This window comes from Mycteria americana, chromosome 2 (assembly GCF_035582795.1).
Source record: "Mycteria americana isolate JAX WOST 10 ecotype Jacksonville Zoo and Gardens chromosome 2, USCA_MyAme_1.0, whole genome shotgun sequence".
NCBI lineage: Eukaryota > Metazoa > Chordata > Aves > Ciconiiformes > Ciconiidae > Mycteria > Mycteria americana.
The window spans coordinates 241,293-259,354 of record NC_134366.1 but is presented as its reverse complement, the minus strand read 5'-3'; the positions used below and the strand labels follow the sequence as shown (position 1 = coordinate 259,354).

Below are 18,062 nucleotides of genomic sequence, written 5' to 3'. Positions count from 1 at the left end.
GCTGGAAAGGGCTCCCAACTCCTGTAGGAGCGGCTTCCTCCGGGACCTTAGCCCTGTCGAGTCCGAGCTGGCAAGATCTGGGGCTCTTCTGGCCACCCTGGCCACCGGGAAGGAGCCTCTGCCCTGTGCATGGTGCAGGGAAGGGCGTTCTGCCAACTCTGCTTCAACAGAGGTAGTCTGAATCCTTCTGCCTGTGTCATCTGCTTTGTGTGCTACCCTTTCATCTGGCCAGAAATGCCCCTGCCACATCAGAAATCTGTGCCTCTCCCCAGAAAAATCTGAGAAAGCCCCATACTTTCCCTAAAGCTATGACTTGAGTCTGATTCAACTTACATGGGCCCCCCAGAGAGCTCAGGAACTCGTCCCAGACCATCCAAGAAGCTGGGTCTGCACGCCGTTTGAAGCTGCTGAGTCCTCGATTCCCTTCCCAGCTCTGCCAAGCCCTGCGTGTGAATCCGAGAGTGTGATCCTGCAGCTCCCCGCTCTCCTGCCATAGCCATGCCCGCGCTCAAGCCTCCAAAGAGGTCTGGCCCTGCAGTGCAGTCCTGTGTTGCTGCAGGGAAAGAGAGGTAGTAATTTTGCTTGCGAAAGAAGCCTTAGTGTGGAAGAAAAGCTGTTGTCCTTTGTTAGCTCTTCCCGGGCTCTGCTGAGAGCAACAGGCCCTTTGTTCAGAGTAAAGCTGGAATCCGTGAGGCACAAAGGAGGAAGGGGAATGGAAGTCCTGCGGCTTGTGAAACCAGTGCTGGGGCTTTGGTCTGACTGGGACCGCTGCCGGGGCTTGGACCGGGCAGCCCCAGGGCTCCAGGATGCCCCTGAGCTGTGGCGGTGGGAAAGTCTGTCCGAGTGGGGTTGGAGCCCCAGAAATCTTGCTGTTTGCCCATGGTCGGGTGTGGGCAGCCCAGCAGGGACCCCGGCAGCAGCAGCCTGCCCCTCCTCTGTGAGGGTCCTGAGCAGAGGACTGGGAGACACACGGTACCCCCCCACCCCAGCGCAGCACCTGAGGCAGAGGGGCCATGCCTCAGAAGAGCAGCAGCGAGCCCCATGTGGGAGCCTTGGGGCAAGCAGGCGCTGCAGGGCAGGCATTTGCCGCCTCGTCTCTGCTGGGAAGCGTACTGGTACAGGAAGGCTTGGGCTGGGATTCCTGCTTGCATGTTTGGTGGGGAGGTACTGAGCAAGCGAGAGAAAGGAACAAGGATGATGGAGTCGTGTGAGCCTGTGGCAGGAATCCTCACCGTGTCCCGGGGACTGTGCCGACGTGCTTGCTGCTGTTCCAGTGGCAGCAGAAGTGGCTCGGCAGCAGTGAGCACTTGAAGTGCATCCAGTACTTCCTAGGTCCAAGCAGCTGGCCTGGGCTCTGCAACACACTGACAGCAGCTGCAGGTGGCTCAGACCAAGGATGGGAGAGATTTAAGAAGAATAGGGCCCATTCTGATAAATTGGGGTGTTCCAGGAGTGGCTTTGTTGGTCGCTGCTCCAACAGTGTAGCCTGATCCAAGATCTGGGAACTGCAAACACTCCCTCGAGCACCTGGGCAGTCACTGCCCCCCAGGAAGAAATGCCACTCTTTCCTTCCTGGCTATTCATGTTTTGCCCTGGGCAGCAATTGAGCCTGCAGCTGTCAGGGTCCTGATCCTTGCTCTCTTGTAGCCTCCTGCAGAGGTAGAAGGAACCATCTCTAAGAACAGCTGGAGCGCTCAAGTCCCTGGACTGCAGATCCCAGTCACAGGTTGGGACAGTGGAAGAGGTGGGGGCAGCTGCTGGCTCAGGAGTGGGCTGGAGCTGAGCAGGGGCTGGGGACATCCAGCTGAGTGCCATGGTAGTAGGTTCCTGTATCACCTAACTGCTGGCTGCCATCAGTGGTTGGATGCTCCCTGCCCATGTTCAGGGTATGGCAGTGCTCACAAAGAGGATGGTGCTAGCTAGCCAAGGAGGCAGTGGCTATTATACTGGCTATTGTCTGGTTATTTCTTCTCCCAGTATTCAGAAGTTACCAGCTGTGTATTTTCCAAGACTCTTGTTTTTGAGCTGGCATTTGGTGTCCTTGGAGCCTCCACAGCAAACGTCCTTAGGGTAGGAGGCACACTGCCTGCAGGGAGCTCCCCAGAGCAGGGACTGTGGGGCCTCTTCTGTGGCTGAGTGCTGAAGGAAAGAGCAAAGTGCTGGGCAAGCTTGATGTCCCAGTTAGGCAAGTGCAGCACAGAGAGGGGAAGAGTCCAGCAGCGTGACTGACTGCCAGCACCCTGCAGTCTTGTCCTCCTCCTGGTGCCCCAGAGTTTCTCATTCCCAGCAGGAGAAAGGCAGTTGCAGACATCTTTCCCCAGAGGAAGAGTCCCAGGCTGATTCTAGGGTGAAATGAGTGAAACAACCTCCCCTTCCTATCTGGGAAAGGCAAGCCAGTTGGCGCTTCACCTGGATGGCACTTCACCTGGACAGCCCTTCATCCTGGAGTCATTTGACTCTGTCTGCTGACGTTCGGTCTGCTGGTGTGGAGACCAAGCCTTGCATTCCTGCACCAGTCCATTTCATCAGTGCTGATAATCTCCAAGCCCCCATGGTTGCTGCGGGGATCTGTGCAGGACACACCATGGAGTGCTCTCGGCAATGGCAAAGGGCGGGCATCTTTCCAACCAGATGTCACTCACGCTTTTAACCCCCATGAAATGCAAGATCCTGAGCCTGCTGTGTGAGTAGCATGACACTCTCCACCATGGCACAGTAGCAGGAGCGGCATTTTACCCTCAGGTTGTTCTGGGGTAGGCAGCTGTGCGTGATGGAAAGAGATACGAGAGTTGGGTGCTGTGCCCGGTACTTGTTAATGCAGGTGGTGGTGCCTCTGAAGGAAGCGAGAGCCTGGAAAGAGCACTTGCAAGAGAGGAAGGGCTGTGCTCTCTCGCCACCCCCATCAGAGCCGTCTTTCCTCAAGGAGACTTCCCGTGGCTGCACCCATTTTCTGAGAGTGTTTGTGGACACAGCCTTGCTCAGCCGGTGCCAGGTGGCCCAGCAGCAGCTGAGGTTGGCTGTGCCCTTGGTAGGACCCGGCTGGTGGCCTCTGCACCCGTTCATTAGCTCTGCTGGGGTGCTGCGGGCTGCCGCACGTTCCTCAGTCGTTGCCCTCCTGCTGTTCCCTCCGCAGTAAGAGACTGCTCTGGCCGCAGCTTGCCGGGGGAGTCAGGCAGAGGAGAGGATCCCCTCCAGAGCCCCTCTGCTCATCTCCCCGCGTCTGCCCCGGCAGGCACAGACCCTGCCAGGCTGAAGGCCAGCACAGCTCTACCTTGCTGTGGACCGGGCTGGGCCCCTCAGCCTCCTTACTGTCTCTGGAGCTGTGCAGTTGACTCCCTGCTTTTAATAGAGAGCTGGGAAGGCACATTATGGAGATGAGGGTGTTATTTGCATAACGCTAATTAGGTAATTACAAATCATTTTGCTATGAGCTGAAGCGTGTGCTGTGACATAACGTTTATTAGTCATTCCATTCAGGCCCCGCTTAGTTAAGTCATTTACTGCACTAACTACTGAAGTTGGCAATAAAAGGTAAATGCTGGTGCTTGGGTGCAAAGCTGAGACAGGGCACCCCATGTAAATCTGAGGCCCATGCGCCCGCTCAGCACAGCCCGTGGCATGGGCTGGCAGGGCAGAGCCCAGCCCCAGCAGCCCGGACTGGGAGGGCGTTACAGCAATCAGAGCAGCAGCCGGAGGGGGAGACAACATTTTAAGCCTTGCTTTTTGGCAGGCTCTTCGTTGTTTTGGGGCCATTTTCTTAGGCCCAGGGGGCCTGAGGTGCTTTCACATGTTTTCACTGTCCCCCATCTCTGCTGCTGGCTCTGCCACCCACTGCAGAAGTGCCTGTGCTCTGGCACCCTCCCTGGAAACCCACCAGGTGGCCTGCATTTGTAGGAATGCTAACGCTTCCATTTGTACCCAGCCTCTAAGTGCCGGGCGGTCTTAGCGACACTTGGGGCTCACTGTCCTGGTTTCAGCTGAGACAGAGTTAATTTTCTTCGTAGTGGCTGGTATGGGGCTATGTTTTGGATTTGTGCTGAAGACAGTGTTGATAATACAGAGATGTTTTGGTTGTTGCTGCACTGGTCAAGGACTTTTCAGCTTCTTGTGCTCTGCCAGGTGCAGAAGAAGCTGGGAGGGGACACAGCCAGGATAGTTGATCCAAACTGACCAAAGGGCTATTCCATACCACATGACGTCATGCTCAGTATATAAAGCTGGGGAAGAAGAAGGAAGGGGGGACATTGGAGTGATGGCGTTTGTCTTCCCAAGTAACCATTACGCGTGATGGAGCCCTGCTTTCTTGGAGATGGCTGAACACCTGCCTGACCATGGGAAGTAGCGAATGAATTCCTTGCTTTGCTTTGCTTGCGTGCGCGGCTTTTGCTTTCCTTATTAAACTGTTTTTATCTCAACCCTCAAGTTTTTTTACTTTTGCTCTTCCGATTCTCTCCCCCATCCCACCGAGGGGGAGTGAGCGAGCGACTGCATGGTGCTCAGTTGCCGGCTGGGGCTAAACCACGACACTCACCAAAACTATCTTCCCTGAAGACAGAAAGTCAGGAATTTGTCCCCATGTGTTTCACAGCCAGAGAAGTGCTTTAATATTGAGGCTGTATCTTCTGGGGTTGCTTGCGGGGCGCAGATGCCAGTGCCGTGCAGAGGTGCCTGAGGAGCAGGTCGCCTGGCCCTGCCCTCCTGGGCACTTTGCCCTGCACACATCCCTGCTGCCCTCCCTGCTGCCGTCCCTGCTGCCCTCCCTGCTGCCGTCTCTGCTGCCCTCCCTGCTGCCGTCTCTGCTGCCCTCCCTGCTGCTGTCCATGTGCCTCATGGAAGCAGCTCTGCTTGGCCAGCTTCCAGGGACCCCCATGGCCACCAGCATCCCAGGTTTGGGAGCCAGAGGCCACCTGCCTGGCAGGACACTGAGAGGTGCCAGAGCCAAGAATGGCATCACTCTTCCCTCTTCATAGCTCCTGCCCTGGTCTCTGTGACTTAGTGCTTCTCTATGGGAAAACAGCAGCTGTGCCCTGTCATGTGGGTCTGTGGAGCACCCAGGCACTGAGGGCTTCCCGAGCGGGATCCCCGCTCTGCTGTGCTCCTCAGCTGGTGATGATGCCCCTTCTCAATGCACAGGACTGTGAAGAGCTGCCTTTGAGCCCACCGCAAGGGCCTTCCTTGCACCTCCCGATTCAGCGTGCAGGACTCTGTCCCTTTAAAGCCACTCATCAGCAGGCACCAAGTGCTCTGTGGGCTCCTGGGGGGTGATGGGGCTGTTTGGGGGCACCAGCTCTGTGGAGCAGCTGATCCCACTGCTCAAGAGGTCAGCAGCTTTCTCCAAGCGTGGGACATGCAGGGCATGGAGAGCAGGGCGCAAGCAGCTTCCAGGAGGCCAGTGACGCAGCCTCCTGGGTTTCCCAGCCCGGGATGGTTGGGGAACGATGCTGCAGATGTTTGTATGTGGAAGAAAGGGCAAGCCCACACTGGTGGAGCTGGCATGCAGGGAGCTGTGCGAGCAGCAGGAGGGACAGGCTGGTGCAGAGCTCTGGTTCCTCCCTGCAGGCACTCTCTGCCTGCATTTCCCTGTCCCAGCCTCCTGGGGACCACTGCTGCCAGCAGTCCTGCCCATGTGTGGGCGCAGCGGTGGCCCGCAGGGATCTGTCTGTGTGCTCACACCCTGGGAGGCTGGCAGACCCCCCTTCCCTGACCCTTCCCTTCCCTTCCCTTCCCTTCCCTTCCCTTCCCTTCCCTTCCCTTCCCTGACCCATGTCATGGCATACCTTTCTTTTCCAGAACCAGATGAGCCATTTGAGTTCATTATCGTGTCCCTGACGGGCCAGACATGGCTCTTTGAGGCCTCAACGTCAGAGGAGCGAGAGCTTTGGGTCCAGGCCATTGAGAGCCAGATCCTTGCCAGCCTGCAAGGCTGTGAGAGCAGCAAAAATAAGGTAAGAAGCCTCGGCTGCATTCTGCTTTGTTTCCTCCTCTCTGGCATCTGCTTTGCTGCATCCATCCCTGTCCCAGGCTTCCCTCTCTGTCCAGGCTGGATCCTGTACTGATCCCTCTGCTCCCAGTCAGGGTTGAATCCCGTCCCTGGGACTGTGCTGCTCCCCACCAGCTTTCCTGTCACCTCTCTGAGCTCCCTGTCCTCTCCCCAGCCTGGCTCCAGCCCCATGGAGCTCTCTGCATCTCAGCAGGGCTGGATCCTGTGCTGTCCACTCCCTCCTTGGGCAGCTCTGCCTTTTTGCTCCCCCAGCACACACCTGGCTACAAATCGGGTGTTCCCTCCGGACGCTGTTCTCTGAGCCCCCACACTGGACACCCCTCCTGCAGCAGAGCCTGTCCGGTGCCTGCTGGAGCGAGGTGCTGGCGGCTCCCCGATGGGCTCTTGGGGTGGTGATGAGATGACACGTGGCAGGGCAGTTGGCCTTGAGTAAACAGGGTTCCTGTGCATTTTGTTTCAGGCTCGGCTGGGCAGCCAGAGCGATGCACAGGCCATGCAGGCCGTCCGCACCGCACGTGGGAACAGCTTCTGCGTGGACTGCGATGCACCGAGTAAGAAATGCTGCACTGGGAGGTGGGGCTGCTCACCCAGGGAGGGCAGGGGAACTCCACCCCTGCCACCTCCTCTCTTACCCCAAAGGGACCTACTCTGTGGGGCTGCCTCATCCTCCCCTGCAGTGGACCCGTTCTTCAGGGATGGAGGGCTGACCCACCTGCCATGCTGGTCCATGACCCCTTACTGACCAGCCTGGGGTCCTTGCCTCTCTGTGCTGCTGGAGCACTGGGCTTGGAAGGGAGCTGGTGGGCAGATGCCTGCAAATAGGGGTCTCCTGGGTTATAGGAGACAGGCTGGTGAGTCCATGCTGGCATTAACTCTCCCCCACTGATCTTGCTGTCCTCAGATCCGGACTGGGCAAGTCTGAACCTGGGCTCCCTCATGTGCATTGAGTGCTCCGGGATCCATCGCAACCTGGGCACCCACCTGTCCCGTGTGCGCTCCTTGGACCTGGACGACTGGCCTAGCGAGCTTCTCATGGTCATGACGGCCATCGGCAATGCCCTGGCCAACGCTGTCTGGGAAGGAGCAGTGGAAGGCTACCCCAAGCCCACCCCTGAAAGCAGTCGGTAAGGGAGATGGGGGACTGCAGAGATGCTTCTCAGACAACCACACTAGGAGGCTTGAGGGCACCACAGGAGGTTGGGAGCCACCAGCCAGCCAAACAGAGAGGTGGGCAGGAATCCTCAAGGTACTCCAGTGTCCGGGGTCCTGCCTGCTCTTCAGGCACTGGAGACCCTCTCCCACCATCCTGGTGGGCCAGCAGGGCTTCATGGCTGGCCATGGCCATGCGGTGACTGCTGGAGCCATGGCTGGCTGCAAAGCAGAAGGGGTTAACAGCAACGGCTTGGCAACGTTGTTCAGGTCTCAAGGGTGCGTCCCTTTCAGGCCCTTGTCTGTCCCTATCGGAGCGACTCTCCTGTCACTCATCCCAACAAGAGCCCATTCTGTGGCTTATCAACGGATAAGAGCGGGTCAGGGGGCGGCGGGAGTGAGCATGCTCCGTGCGGGGCATTGATGGCCGCCCGCCAGATGCAGATGGATAGAATGGCAGCAGATAGCGGCGGCACGGCACACATCGATCCGCCTGGCCCCGCAGCCCCAGGCGGGATGGACGCTGCCGCAGCCTTTGTTTGCACCAGGCGAGACAGCAGCAGTGATAACGTGCCTCCCGTGGCACTGGGCTGTCGTGTGCAGCCGCTAACCTTTTCTTGCCGCTGGCCATGGCCCACACACAAGCATGGGACAGAGATGGTCCCCGCACTGCCACGTAATAGGCGTGCAGGAGGGTGTGCAGGGGCACTAGCATGGAGGTGCAGGTGTCCCTTTGCACAGTGACACGTGTGGGGTCTGGGCGTGGGACGCTGCTACTGTACATGCATGGACGTAAGCACACAGTGTACCTAGGGAGCTATAAGGAGGTGCAGTGAGGCAAGTGTGTGTTGGGCATGGGTCCGGAGCAGTGTGACAGAGCCCCAGTGACAGCCATGTGCGCGGGGGGCACAGCAGGGGAGCTGTCTGCAGCAGGGGCTATGCAAGGGGGGGTCTGTGTGTGACAAACACACACTGCTAACATGGGGTGTGTTCAGGGCGGCAGCGCTGGTACGCATGCCCCTTTGCATATGGGGCCCAGGCAGGTTGGCCCACCTGTGACAGTGTCCCGTCTGGCAGGGAGGAGAAGGAACGCTGGATCCGGGCCAAGTACGAGCAGAAGCTCTTCCTGGCTCCGCTGCCCCAATCGGACATCCCGCTGGGGCAGCAGCTGCTGCGGGCTGTGGTAGAGGATGACCTGCGCCTCGTGGTGACGCTCCTGGCCCACGGCACCAAGGAGGAAGTGAATGAGACCTACGGGGATGGAGATGGGCGCACAGCACTGCATCTCTCCTGCGCCATGGCCAATGTAGTCTTCACGCAGCTGCTCATCTGGGTAAGGCAGGACCCCACAGCCTCCACCATGGCGCTTCTGGCCCTGTCCTGGTGCTTCTCCACTGCAGCTCCACTGCAGCTCCCAGGTCTTGGGACGCCCCTCGTCCATCCCCCTCCTACAGGTTCCCCCACGTACCCGCTGGCACTGCCTGCCCACCCTCCCATCTCCCTCTCCCTGCCCACCGCAGTGCCACAGAGCCCCTTTGCCTCTGCTGGTGCTCTTGCTGTGCCAGCCCCGTGCCCATGGGGCCTTATGGCACCTGGGTGCCACTGACGAGCTACTTTCTCTCCTGCACAGTACGGGGTGGATGTGAAGAGCCGGGATGCTCGGGGCCTGACCCCGCTGGCCTACGCCCGGCAAGCCGGCAGCCAGGAGTGCGTTGACATCCTGCTGCAGCACGGATGCCCCAGTGACAGTGCCGTCACCACGCTGACCCCCAGCCTGCCTCGCCGCAACACCAACGCCAACAACAATGCCTGCACCGTGGCGCCAGCTGAGCTCGGCTCCAGCCCCAGCGCTGTCTAGCTCCTCACGGGCCCTCTGCTCACCACATGGCCGCCTTCCAGCCCTGCCGGAGGACCAGGGCCACAGGAGCGGGTCTGAGAGCAGCACAGCTGGGCCACCCACTGTGCTCGCCCCCCACCGCGACCCCTGTTCTGGCTGGGAGGAGGCCGGGGAGCCAGCAGCCTGCTCCTCTGCACCGGTTCCTGTGGAGTCTCCCCATGCAGCTAGGAGGGGGTATGCTGTGCAGACCCAGTGCTGTCAGCTTGTGGAGGGGCTCTCTCCTAGTCACTGGGATTGGGGGCTCCAGTACACCCCGTTCTCATGACCGGTACAGGAAGAGGAGAGGCAGTTCCTTTGTGTCCCCCACCACACACACATGTAGATAATGCAGGGGCTGGAGGCAGTTCAGGTGTGTGGCCCTCCCCTGCACAGCTGGTACTGGGGAGGGCGATCGCTGCACCCGCTCTCCCAAACAGTAGGGCACTTTGGGCACTTCCCTCCTGCCCTCCCTCCCGTGTCGGCCTTGCTGTGCACCCCTGGTGCAGTGGGGAGGTGGGGGGCAGCAGGAGGTGCGTGTTTCTCCACTGGACCCCTGTGCTCCTCTGCTTCTAGCCAGTGCAGGGAGGGATCCCCTCACTGGTACTGCTCCCCACGTGCTGATGCAAAGGGAGCTTCTCTCCCATGCAGCCCCTGGACAAAGGCCCCTCCCGCCTCCCTGGTGACCTAGAGGGGGAAGAGGACGGTCACCCCAGGATCCCCAGCTGTGTCTGTCTGTCTGTAGAGTCACTGTCCTTCCAGGTTCAAGCCCCAAAGCCATACACAGTGTCTCCATCAGAGCATCCCCACTGGCTCCCGCTGCTGCCCAGGTGGGGCTGGTCTCCGGCTGAGCAAGAGGAAGAAGGAGAGGAATGTCTCCCTTTGGTTTTGGGCCAAGCCTGCAGCTGAGCTCCAGAACCCCAAGGCTTTGGACGCTGCTGTGGAACGTCTCTGTCACTTGTGTATAAAATGTACATTGGAAATATTTATATGGACACTCTGTATATACTGTTTCTTTGCCATGAGTTGCCCTGTGTGTGTTATCTGCAGCCAAGGAGATAAAGGCCAATAAAGCAACCCACCCCCTGCCAGCCCAGCTTTTCTGTGTGCTGCCTTTTGGGCCTCCAGTGCAGCCTCCAGTCTGCTTCTTGCCCACTCTGCAGGGTCTGGTGGGTTTCCATCCCAGACTGACAAGCATTCAGCCCTTTCTCCTCCATCTCGGGAGTCCTGCACTGAACTGGGCCCTGTGGTGGACATGGCAGAGCGCTGGGACGAGGGGAGATGTGTCAGCCCCGGGCGCTGTGGGACAGTGCAGGGATACGGCCCCAGAGGGATGCACTGCTCTGGTGGGATCAGAGGTGGGCATAGCAGGGGGGTGTGCTGGGCAGGAGACATGCTGGGTCAGAAGTGCTGGGGCCAGCTGGTCCCTGTGCACGATAGAGTGAGATTGAAGCTGGGGGGCGGGCAGAGATGGGCAGGGAATGGTGGGCTGTCTCGGTGAGCAAGGACCCTGGGTGGTTTGCTATGGCAAAAAGATGGCTGCAGAAGACTGGGGGTCATCTGGTCCTAAGGTGTAGACAGCCCCCTGGGCAGCGAAGGGAGCCATGGGTCTCTGCTCTGCCATCCCTGACCCCACATGCTTCCCGCAGCTTTTGGCAGCGCAAGGCCCCAGTGCTGCTGGTTCTCTACTGGCTGCACCCAAGGCCACACCACAAGTGACTGGGGCTCCAGCGTCCCCCTTGCTGTGCCTGGGTCCAGGCCTGGCACTGCACTGGGCACAGGTCTGGGTCCCCAAGCCTGAGTCGTGGCGCTGTAAGGAAGGGAGTCGCCGAGACACCCTGCTCTCCGCTCGGCACCCCACCTGCCACAGGCAGCCCTCAGCAGTCCCCTCCAGACCCCTCTTGCCTCCTCCCCGTGCCCCTCCCATGGCAGAGGACTGCCACACTGGTGGCTGCAGATGGTGGCCCCAGCCCTTTCACCAGCCCCTTAACTCACCTCTGTGTGCCAGCTGCGTGTGCCAGTATCGTGGAACCTGTCCGGTCCCAGCCCTGCCTGCCTGCGCCCGTGTCTGCCCCTCATTCCCCGTCCCCTCTCCTGCACGGTGCACATCGGTGCCCCCGCGCCGGCCCCGGCCTCGGCCCCAGCCCGGTGCTGGGTTTGGTTAATTTCCTGGCGACTGCATTAGCAGGAATGGAAGCCAAGGGACGGCAGCTCCTCTGGGGCCCATTAATCATCCCCCTCAGACAAGCTGCCTTGATTACAAGTGGCAAGAAATTCATTAGGGCTGCGGCTCTGACAACTTTTATCTGCGCGGCTGGATCTGACTCATTAGGCAGCCAAATTAAAGCCATGATGGGCCCTGATGAAATTCACTGCTTGTTTATCTTGTGCGATCTGATACATCTGCCCATACATCATCTCCTGCGCGGGATCCCGCCCAGCCCAGCCCCAGCGCCTCCCTTCCCATCCCAGCCCTGCCCTGACCCTCCGGGGCGCCCCTGGCCTGGGGCACAGCCTGGACCCGGCTCCAGAGCCAGCCCCGGGCCAGGGTCTCCAGCCAAACCCTTCGCCTGCCCCCGCACTCTGCCTTCAGGGTCAGCCCTGGGGTCGCGGCTGGGAGCAGCGGCTGTGCCAATAGGGGCCGCGTGAGGACGGCCCTGGGGCCACCCAGCCCTGAGCAGCCCCTCCTGGGCCACGCGGTGCCTGTGGGGGTGCGCAGCCTCCGCCTCGGCGCAGCCGCAGCCCTGGCCAGGTCCTGCTGGTGGTGGCACCGCTGCCAGTGCACAGCCTCATGGAGACAGACCCGGTGCCTGCATGGTGCCTGCTGGTGCCTGCATCTTGCAAACGGGTGCAGGGGATCCAGGGGCTGCCCCTCTGCTTGCGCCCAGGGGAAGGGAGCGCCAGCAGCTTCCCCACGTGCTCTGACATGGCCCCGTAGACCCAAGACAAACACCCTTTTCTCCAGCTCATGAGCAGGCAGGCAAGGTCATCCTGGGCTGCTGGCACCGCAGTGGCCCTGGTTTCCTTAAGGGAGGCCGCACTGCCACCCCATACCAATGTGCTGCCTCAGTGCAAGGGCCTGTGCTTGCCATGGGCAGCCTCCTGGCTGCAGCACGCTGTTCCTGTCCCCAGCAGGAAGGCGTTTGTGCTGAACAACAGTGTCCCCGTTAAGAAAAAATAGTGTGCCCCCATCCAGCAGTGGGGCCAGGCCCCAGCAGCAGCACTCTGGTCCTGCCCTGCCTTGCCTCAGCCTGGCGTTATTCCACTGTTCAAGCACATCTCAGCGCCAAGGTGGCCTGCATGGCTTCACATTGTCCCAGGCCAGGACAGGCTGAGGCAGAAGCTGCTGTGTTTAGGCTGGTGCCAGGGAGGGCACAGGCAGATCCTCCACGCTGCTCTGTATGCCACAGAAGTGTGCCAGGGCAGTAGCACAGTGGGGCTGTCCCTGAGCAATGCAGCCCCCAGCAGCAGCGATGACTACACCAGCTCCTTGGCAGCACCATAAGGACCCTGCCACAGCCAGCCAGCACTACTCATGCCACTGAGCTGAAGCAGTGGCTGCAGCAGGGTGTAGGTACTGCAGGGCAGGAGCAACGGATGCAGACTCACGCCATCAGCACATCCAGGGCGTGCAGCCCTAGACTGGAAACCAGCCGTCCCAGAGAGCCTGGGCACAGCAGACCACACCAGGGCAAGCCCCATGGGGTGCAACTCACAGACAAAGCAACATAGGCCCTCTCGCAGCCCTAGCTGAGCTGGCACAGCCTCTGGGAGGGCGGGGAGGGGGAGGTACGTAGGTGGGCAGCAGCCATTGCAAGGGGCAGTACTACTCAGCCCCGAGGCAGCTGGAGCCACGCACTGGGTACATACAGAGGTTCTTTCACAAGAGATGGCCAGAGCAGAGATCATGCTATTGCTGTGCACTTTGGTGTTTCCAATCAGCCCTGCCTCTTTGAAAGAGAGGGCAGAGGTGTGACACAATGTCCCAGCTCCCTTGGCCTGTGCTTACCAAAATACATCACCAATATGCTCCACTACAGCATCTGCACCCTATGCCCATTCAGCCCCAGTATCTGGCCTGCCTGTGGCACAGAGATGCAGCACAGGTCCTCGCAAAGCCCTCTGAAGGAAACCAGCCTGGCAGCCGAGGACACTGGCACAAGCTGGTAGGCCGTGCAAGGTCCAGCACAGGCAGTTGAGTGAGACTCCTTGGGAAGGGATTCAGCAGTCCTGGCTAGCTAGAGATCATCGAGCACTGCAGTTGTGCGAAGTGCCTCATAACTCGCCCAGAACCTGAGTGAGCAGCCCCACAGCAGAGTGTAGCTACAGTCTCTCTCTCCTGCCAACCCCCAATTCCAGCATGTCCTTGACAACTTCTTTCAGGACTTGGGTCATTTTCCTTTGACACCAAAGATGCACCCACCAGGAGTTTGCACTCTGCTGCTGAGGCCATCATGACCAGACTAGCTACTGAATCCCCTCTGCAGCTGCACCCTGAACTCTGTGCTGTTGTGGAACTGGCTGTAAAGGAATTGGAGGTGGTCAGGGGGAGCTTGTGACCCTTCCCAGATGCCATGTCGGTGGGAAGGGAGATTGTTCGTCTCCTGCCCATGTGCACTCAGAGCCAATTTCTCCCCACCAGGTTATAGGTTCATTGCATTGCAGGATTCCTGCAGTGATGTCACCCATGTTGCAGAGTACAGTTTGCCTCAAAGGGTGTGCTCCTTTGAGCACTGGCCCTCACACAGGGCTGTGCACCCTTGTTTCAGGGTGGGAACATGCGGTGCCAGCCATGTCCCCAGACCTCAGCCAGGCACTCCTGACCAAGGCCAGGAGTATGTTGAGCTGCTTCCTAAAGACAACCCACAGCAGCACGGATTCCCCCACAGGGCAGCACAGCACAGTGCAGCGTTCCTCTGCCCTGCCTCACTCTGCTCGTACTGGGATCAGAGGGCCCATCACAGCCCCTGCTGCACACCGGCTTTGGAAAAAAAAGCCCAGTGTGACCTCCTGGGGAACTGCTCTGTGAGCCACTAGCAGATCACCTACGCATCCAAGCAAGTCCTGGAGAGGCTGACTAATGAGCAGCAGTAGCACCAGTACCACGTTGTGGCCTATCAGATCTTCATACAAGCCCATTGTTAGAGAATGCTATGAACCAGCTTTGTGGCACTGAAAACCTTTTCCTGAGAGGGGACCACTGAGTGAATAAATACCCCGTGGGATGCAATCACTACTCCTTTCCTAGTTCTTTAAGAACCATTTCCCAAGTAAATGAGTGGGCAGGTCTGGGTAGAGAGAATTCCCTTGTAAATGATGAAACTGTCTTCATGAGGGCAAAATAAGTCTTGTTTATATGTATGTGTGTGTATACATGTATAAACACATATGTATAAATAAATGCATGTCCATGTATATACATATCTCTGTGTGTCTACATCTGTATCTACCTTTTACTATCTGTGTGTGTACACAAATGTACACAAGTGTGTGCATTTGTGCACATTTGCGTATCCACATGAGAGTCACACACCCCCCCCCCCCCCCCCCCCCGTTCCTACGCCAGGACACAAGGCAACAGACAGAAGGTGGTACATGGGAAATTCCAACTAGATAAAATGAAAACACATACTAGGAAGGTGGTCAGACACAGGAACAGGGGCCCGAAGAGGTGGGATCAGCATCCTTGAAGATACTTGAAGGCAGCTGGACAAGTTCCTCAGCATCTAACGGACCAGCTTTGAGCAGGTGTTGAACCAGAGACCTCCTGAGGTCCCTTCCCATCTGCATGGCTGTGTCATGCCAGGGTCTGTCTTTACTGCCCAGTTTTTCATTGTTACTCTCCTCCCACCCCCTCCAGTCTAAATGATGTAGCACCTATAGCTCCAGCTTGTGGGGCATGCTGCACCCTCTGCCCCAGCAGCTCTTCTATTTGGGGAGGTGCTGTAGCCACTTTGTGCAGTGCCATTCACTGGTGTGGTGCAGCACTTTGCTCTGTGCTGCGCAGGAGGCATCAGACTCATTGCATTGCGCAAGGTTCACAGGGGAGCTCTGTTCTGCACGGTGCAAGGAGCACTCTGCTATTCTGCAGCTCTCTCCAACACCCCTGGTGACAGCAGTGAGTCTGTCACCTCCATCAGCACCAGACTGAGCTGCACCTCTCCGCAGCACTTGCAGTTATATTAACACGACTGTTTGTAGGGTTGCATTGTCTACTGGCTTTGGGACTGAACTAACTCAACAACAAAAAAAGCCAAAACCCAAATAACTTCTAAGAAGCTGAAAGCTCCAGTTCTGGGGGGTGCTTTGCACACAGAGTTCAGGTTGGCAATGGCATGCACAGCAGGGAGGGTGTGATGGGTTAAGAATGCAATAAACTCATGCTGTCACTGGGGCAGGACGTACCAAACCACAGTGTCAGCTAGAAATGCCAAGTGAGAATAAGGGGGTTCTAAAATAAAATTTAACTCCTTTCAATGTCACCTCCCCAACCCTGGAGCTGTGGACATTTTTCAGAGTGCTGTGTTTAATCTTGTACTGCTGTGCTAGGTTGCAGTAGCACAGACCCCTCGTGTGGACACATTTATAGTGAAAGAGCACTGCTTATTGCTGCACAATCCCTGCTCCCCCCTCCCCCCCCCCCCGGCCCAGATGTACAGGCATCAGTTCATGTGCGGGAGCTATTGCTGCAAATTGCATGTCATCCCCTTCTGCAGCCACATAGCACAGATAAGTTACCATTCTCTGCTTCAGACCAACCCAGACCCATGGAGAGAGAAGCAGGGAATACCTGAACTGTTGTTCTCAGGTGCAGGCAGCTCTACCACTGTATACTGAAGGGAACTGCCAGCTCCCCTGAGGGCAGGGCAGCTGGGGTCAGCTGCCAGAGGACATTTACCTCCTCTGATCCAGAGTGAATGCCAGCAGATGTTGCTGCCTGAGCAGGCCAAGCCCACACTGGGGATGCTGTGAGCAACACCAGGCCAGGCAGTTCCTAAGGACACTTTCTCCTTTCGAGGTGGTGCAGAGGATAGAGACAGAAACTGTCCTGCTGTGGCTGCAGGAAGCCAGCTGTGCTCTGCTGCCCCAGCAGGTGCTGAGAAACCCAGGTCATGAAAGGATCCTGTCTCGGGACCTGCCACAAACATCTCCGTGGAAAGAAGCATCCACCTGGGACATGCAGGAGCACAGCTTTGTCCTAATGGTTGCTCTGCTCTAAGCTGTGGCTGTCCCCACTCAGGCCAGCTGGAGCCAGCAGCTGCAGGGCAGGGAGAGCCACCCACCAGTGCTCTGAGGCTACAGGGCTCTGCAGGAGGAGTCAGCTGTTCAGGCTGAGCACCGGGTCCACACTCCAGATTAAGACAATGCACCTGCCAAAGAGGGAAGGGCCATGGAGGTGGGCCCTTGGCAGCATGGAGATGGGCCAGCACTTGCTGTGGCATCAAGGGAGGGCACCCAGGAAGGTGAAGCTGGCTCTGGCTGTCAGGGATGTTGCCCACTCCAGACACATAAGCTGTGTCTCCCAGGGAAGGGTGCCAATGGCTAACTGGACCCTGTGTGACCCAACTCCATATCAAACCTAAGAGCAATTGGCATCCCAGCAGCACCATGTCCCACATCCTTGAAGAGAGCCTTCTCCCTGTCCAGTAACCTCCGGTGGGATTGCAGTGTGTGTTGCTACTACAGCACAGATGCATGAGCTCCCTTGCCCCATGGGCTGGGCTGGCTGATGTTCATCAAACCAGAGACAGAGGCTTTCATGGCTGGACACCTAATTAGCAGTGGAATCACAGGGTCTTCTGCACTGTTCACTAAGGACTGTGCATGCAGCTGTGCCCCATGCAAAAAACTGGATCTTCATCAGGTTCTGGGGTTGGGCTCCGTCATCTGAGATACCCCCCTGGCTTCAGAAGCAGCATCTCATGCAACAGCTTTCAAGAGCAGACTATTCCAGTCTGGCTGGCCTGGATGTGAGAGCCCCTGCTCAGGAAGTCTGAAACCCCTCTCCTACATCAGTGCAGTGAGACCCAGCAGCTGCTCCAGGCTAAGGCAAGGAGACACAGTGTCAGTGCCAGCAGTGCCTGGTCTGCCCTGGCCCTGCTCACTGCCACGGAGCCTCAGCAGCGTGGTAAGAGAAGCAGCAGCTGGTACTGGTGAGACAGGCTGAGGTTTTCAAGGAAGGGCAAGACCCTTACCTTCCCCTCAGCCCAGCCGTCAGACAGGCAGCCCTGGCAGCCAGCACTGCCCCAGGATTCAGCAGCCATAAGGCACTGTGCTGGTTGTGGCTGGGCTAGAGTTAATTTTCTTCACAGTGGCTAGTATGGGGCTGTGTTTTGGATTTGTGCTGGAAACAGTGTTGATAACACAGGGATGTTTTCATTATTGCTGAGCAGTGCTGACACAGAGTCAAGGCCTTTTCTGCTTCTCACACCACCCCTCCAGTGAGTAGGCTGGGGGTGCACAAGAAGCTGGGAGGGGACACAGCCGGGACAGCTGACCCCAGCTGACCAAAGGGATATTCCAGACCATATGATGTCATGCTCAGCATACAAAGCTGGGGGAAAAAGAAGGAAAGGGGGTACATTTGGAGTGATGGCATTTGTCTTCCCAAGTAACCATTACGCGTGATGAAGCCCTGCTTTCCTGGAGATGGCTGAACACCTGCCTGCCGATGAGAAGGAGTGAATGAATTCCTTACTTTGCTTTGCTTGCGTGCACAGCTTTTGTTTTACCTATTAAACTGTCTTTATTTCAACCTACGAGTTTTTGCACTTTTACTCTTCTGATTCTCTCCCCCATCCCACCGGGGTGGGTGGGGAGTGAGCGAGGGACTGGGTGGGGCTTAGTTGCTGGCCGGGGTTAAGCCACAACAGGCACCTGAGCTGCAGGAGGATTTCCCCCGTTCGTTGCCCATGGGCTGGAGTGTGCTTCTCAGGGATGAGTGAGGAGGAAAGGCTTCAAGACTCTTCTAGCAGGCAGTGCAGTCCTGAAGAGCTGGAGGGCATTGCATCACTGGGCCTCAGATATGTTGGTGGCATG

At 58.1% G+C, this 18,062-nt stretch overlaps 1 protein-coding gene across 2 annotated transcripts in view; it reads left to right on the top strand.

The window, feature by feature from the left end:
- Nucleotides 1–10,114, top strand: part of AGAP3 (ArfGAP with GTPase domain, ankyrin repeat and PH domain 3) — a 156,424-nt gene extending 146,310 nt beyond the window's left edge. For both annotated transcript variants that reach the window (XM_075492083.1, XM_075492085.1), the window contains exons 14-18: nucleotides 5,791–5,945; nucleotides 6,462–6,552; nucleotides 6,903–7,125; nucleotides 8,228–8,483; nucleotides 8,781–10,114. In XM_075492083.1, the coding sequence (XP_075348198.1) occupies nucleotides 5,791–5,945; nucleotides 6,462–6,552; nucleotides 6,903–7,125; nucleotides 8,228–8,483; nucleotides 8,781–9,008 (953 nt within the window). In that variant the 3' untranslated portion in view covers nucleotides 9,009–10,114. The remainder of the gene's footprint in view (nucleotides 1–5,790; nucleotides 5,946–6,461; nucleotides 6,553–6,902; nucleotides 7,126–8,227; nucleotides 8,484–8,780) is intronic.
- Nucleotides 10,115–18,062: the final 7,948 nt, after the last annotated feature.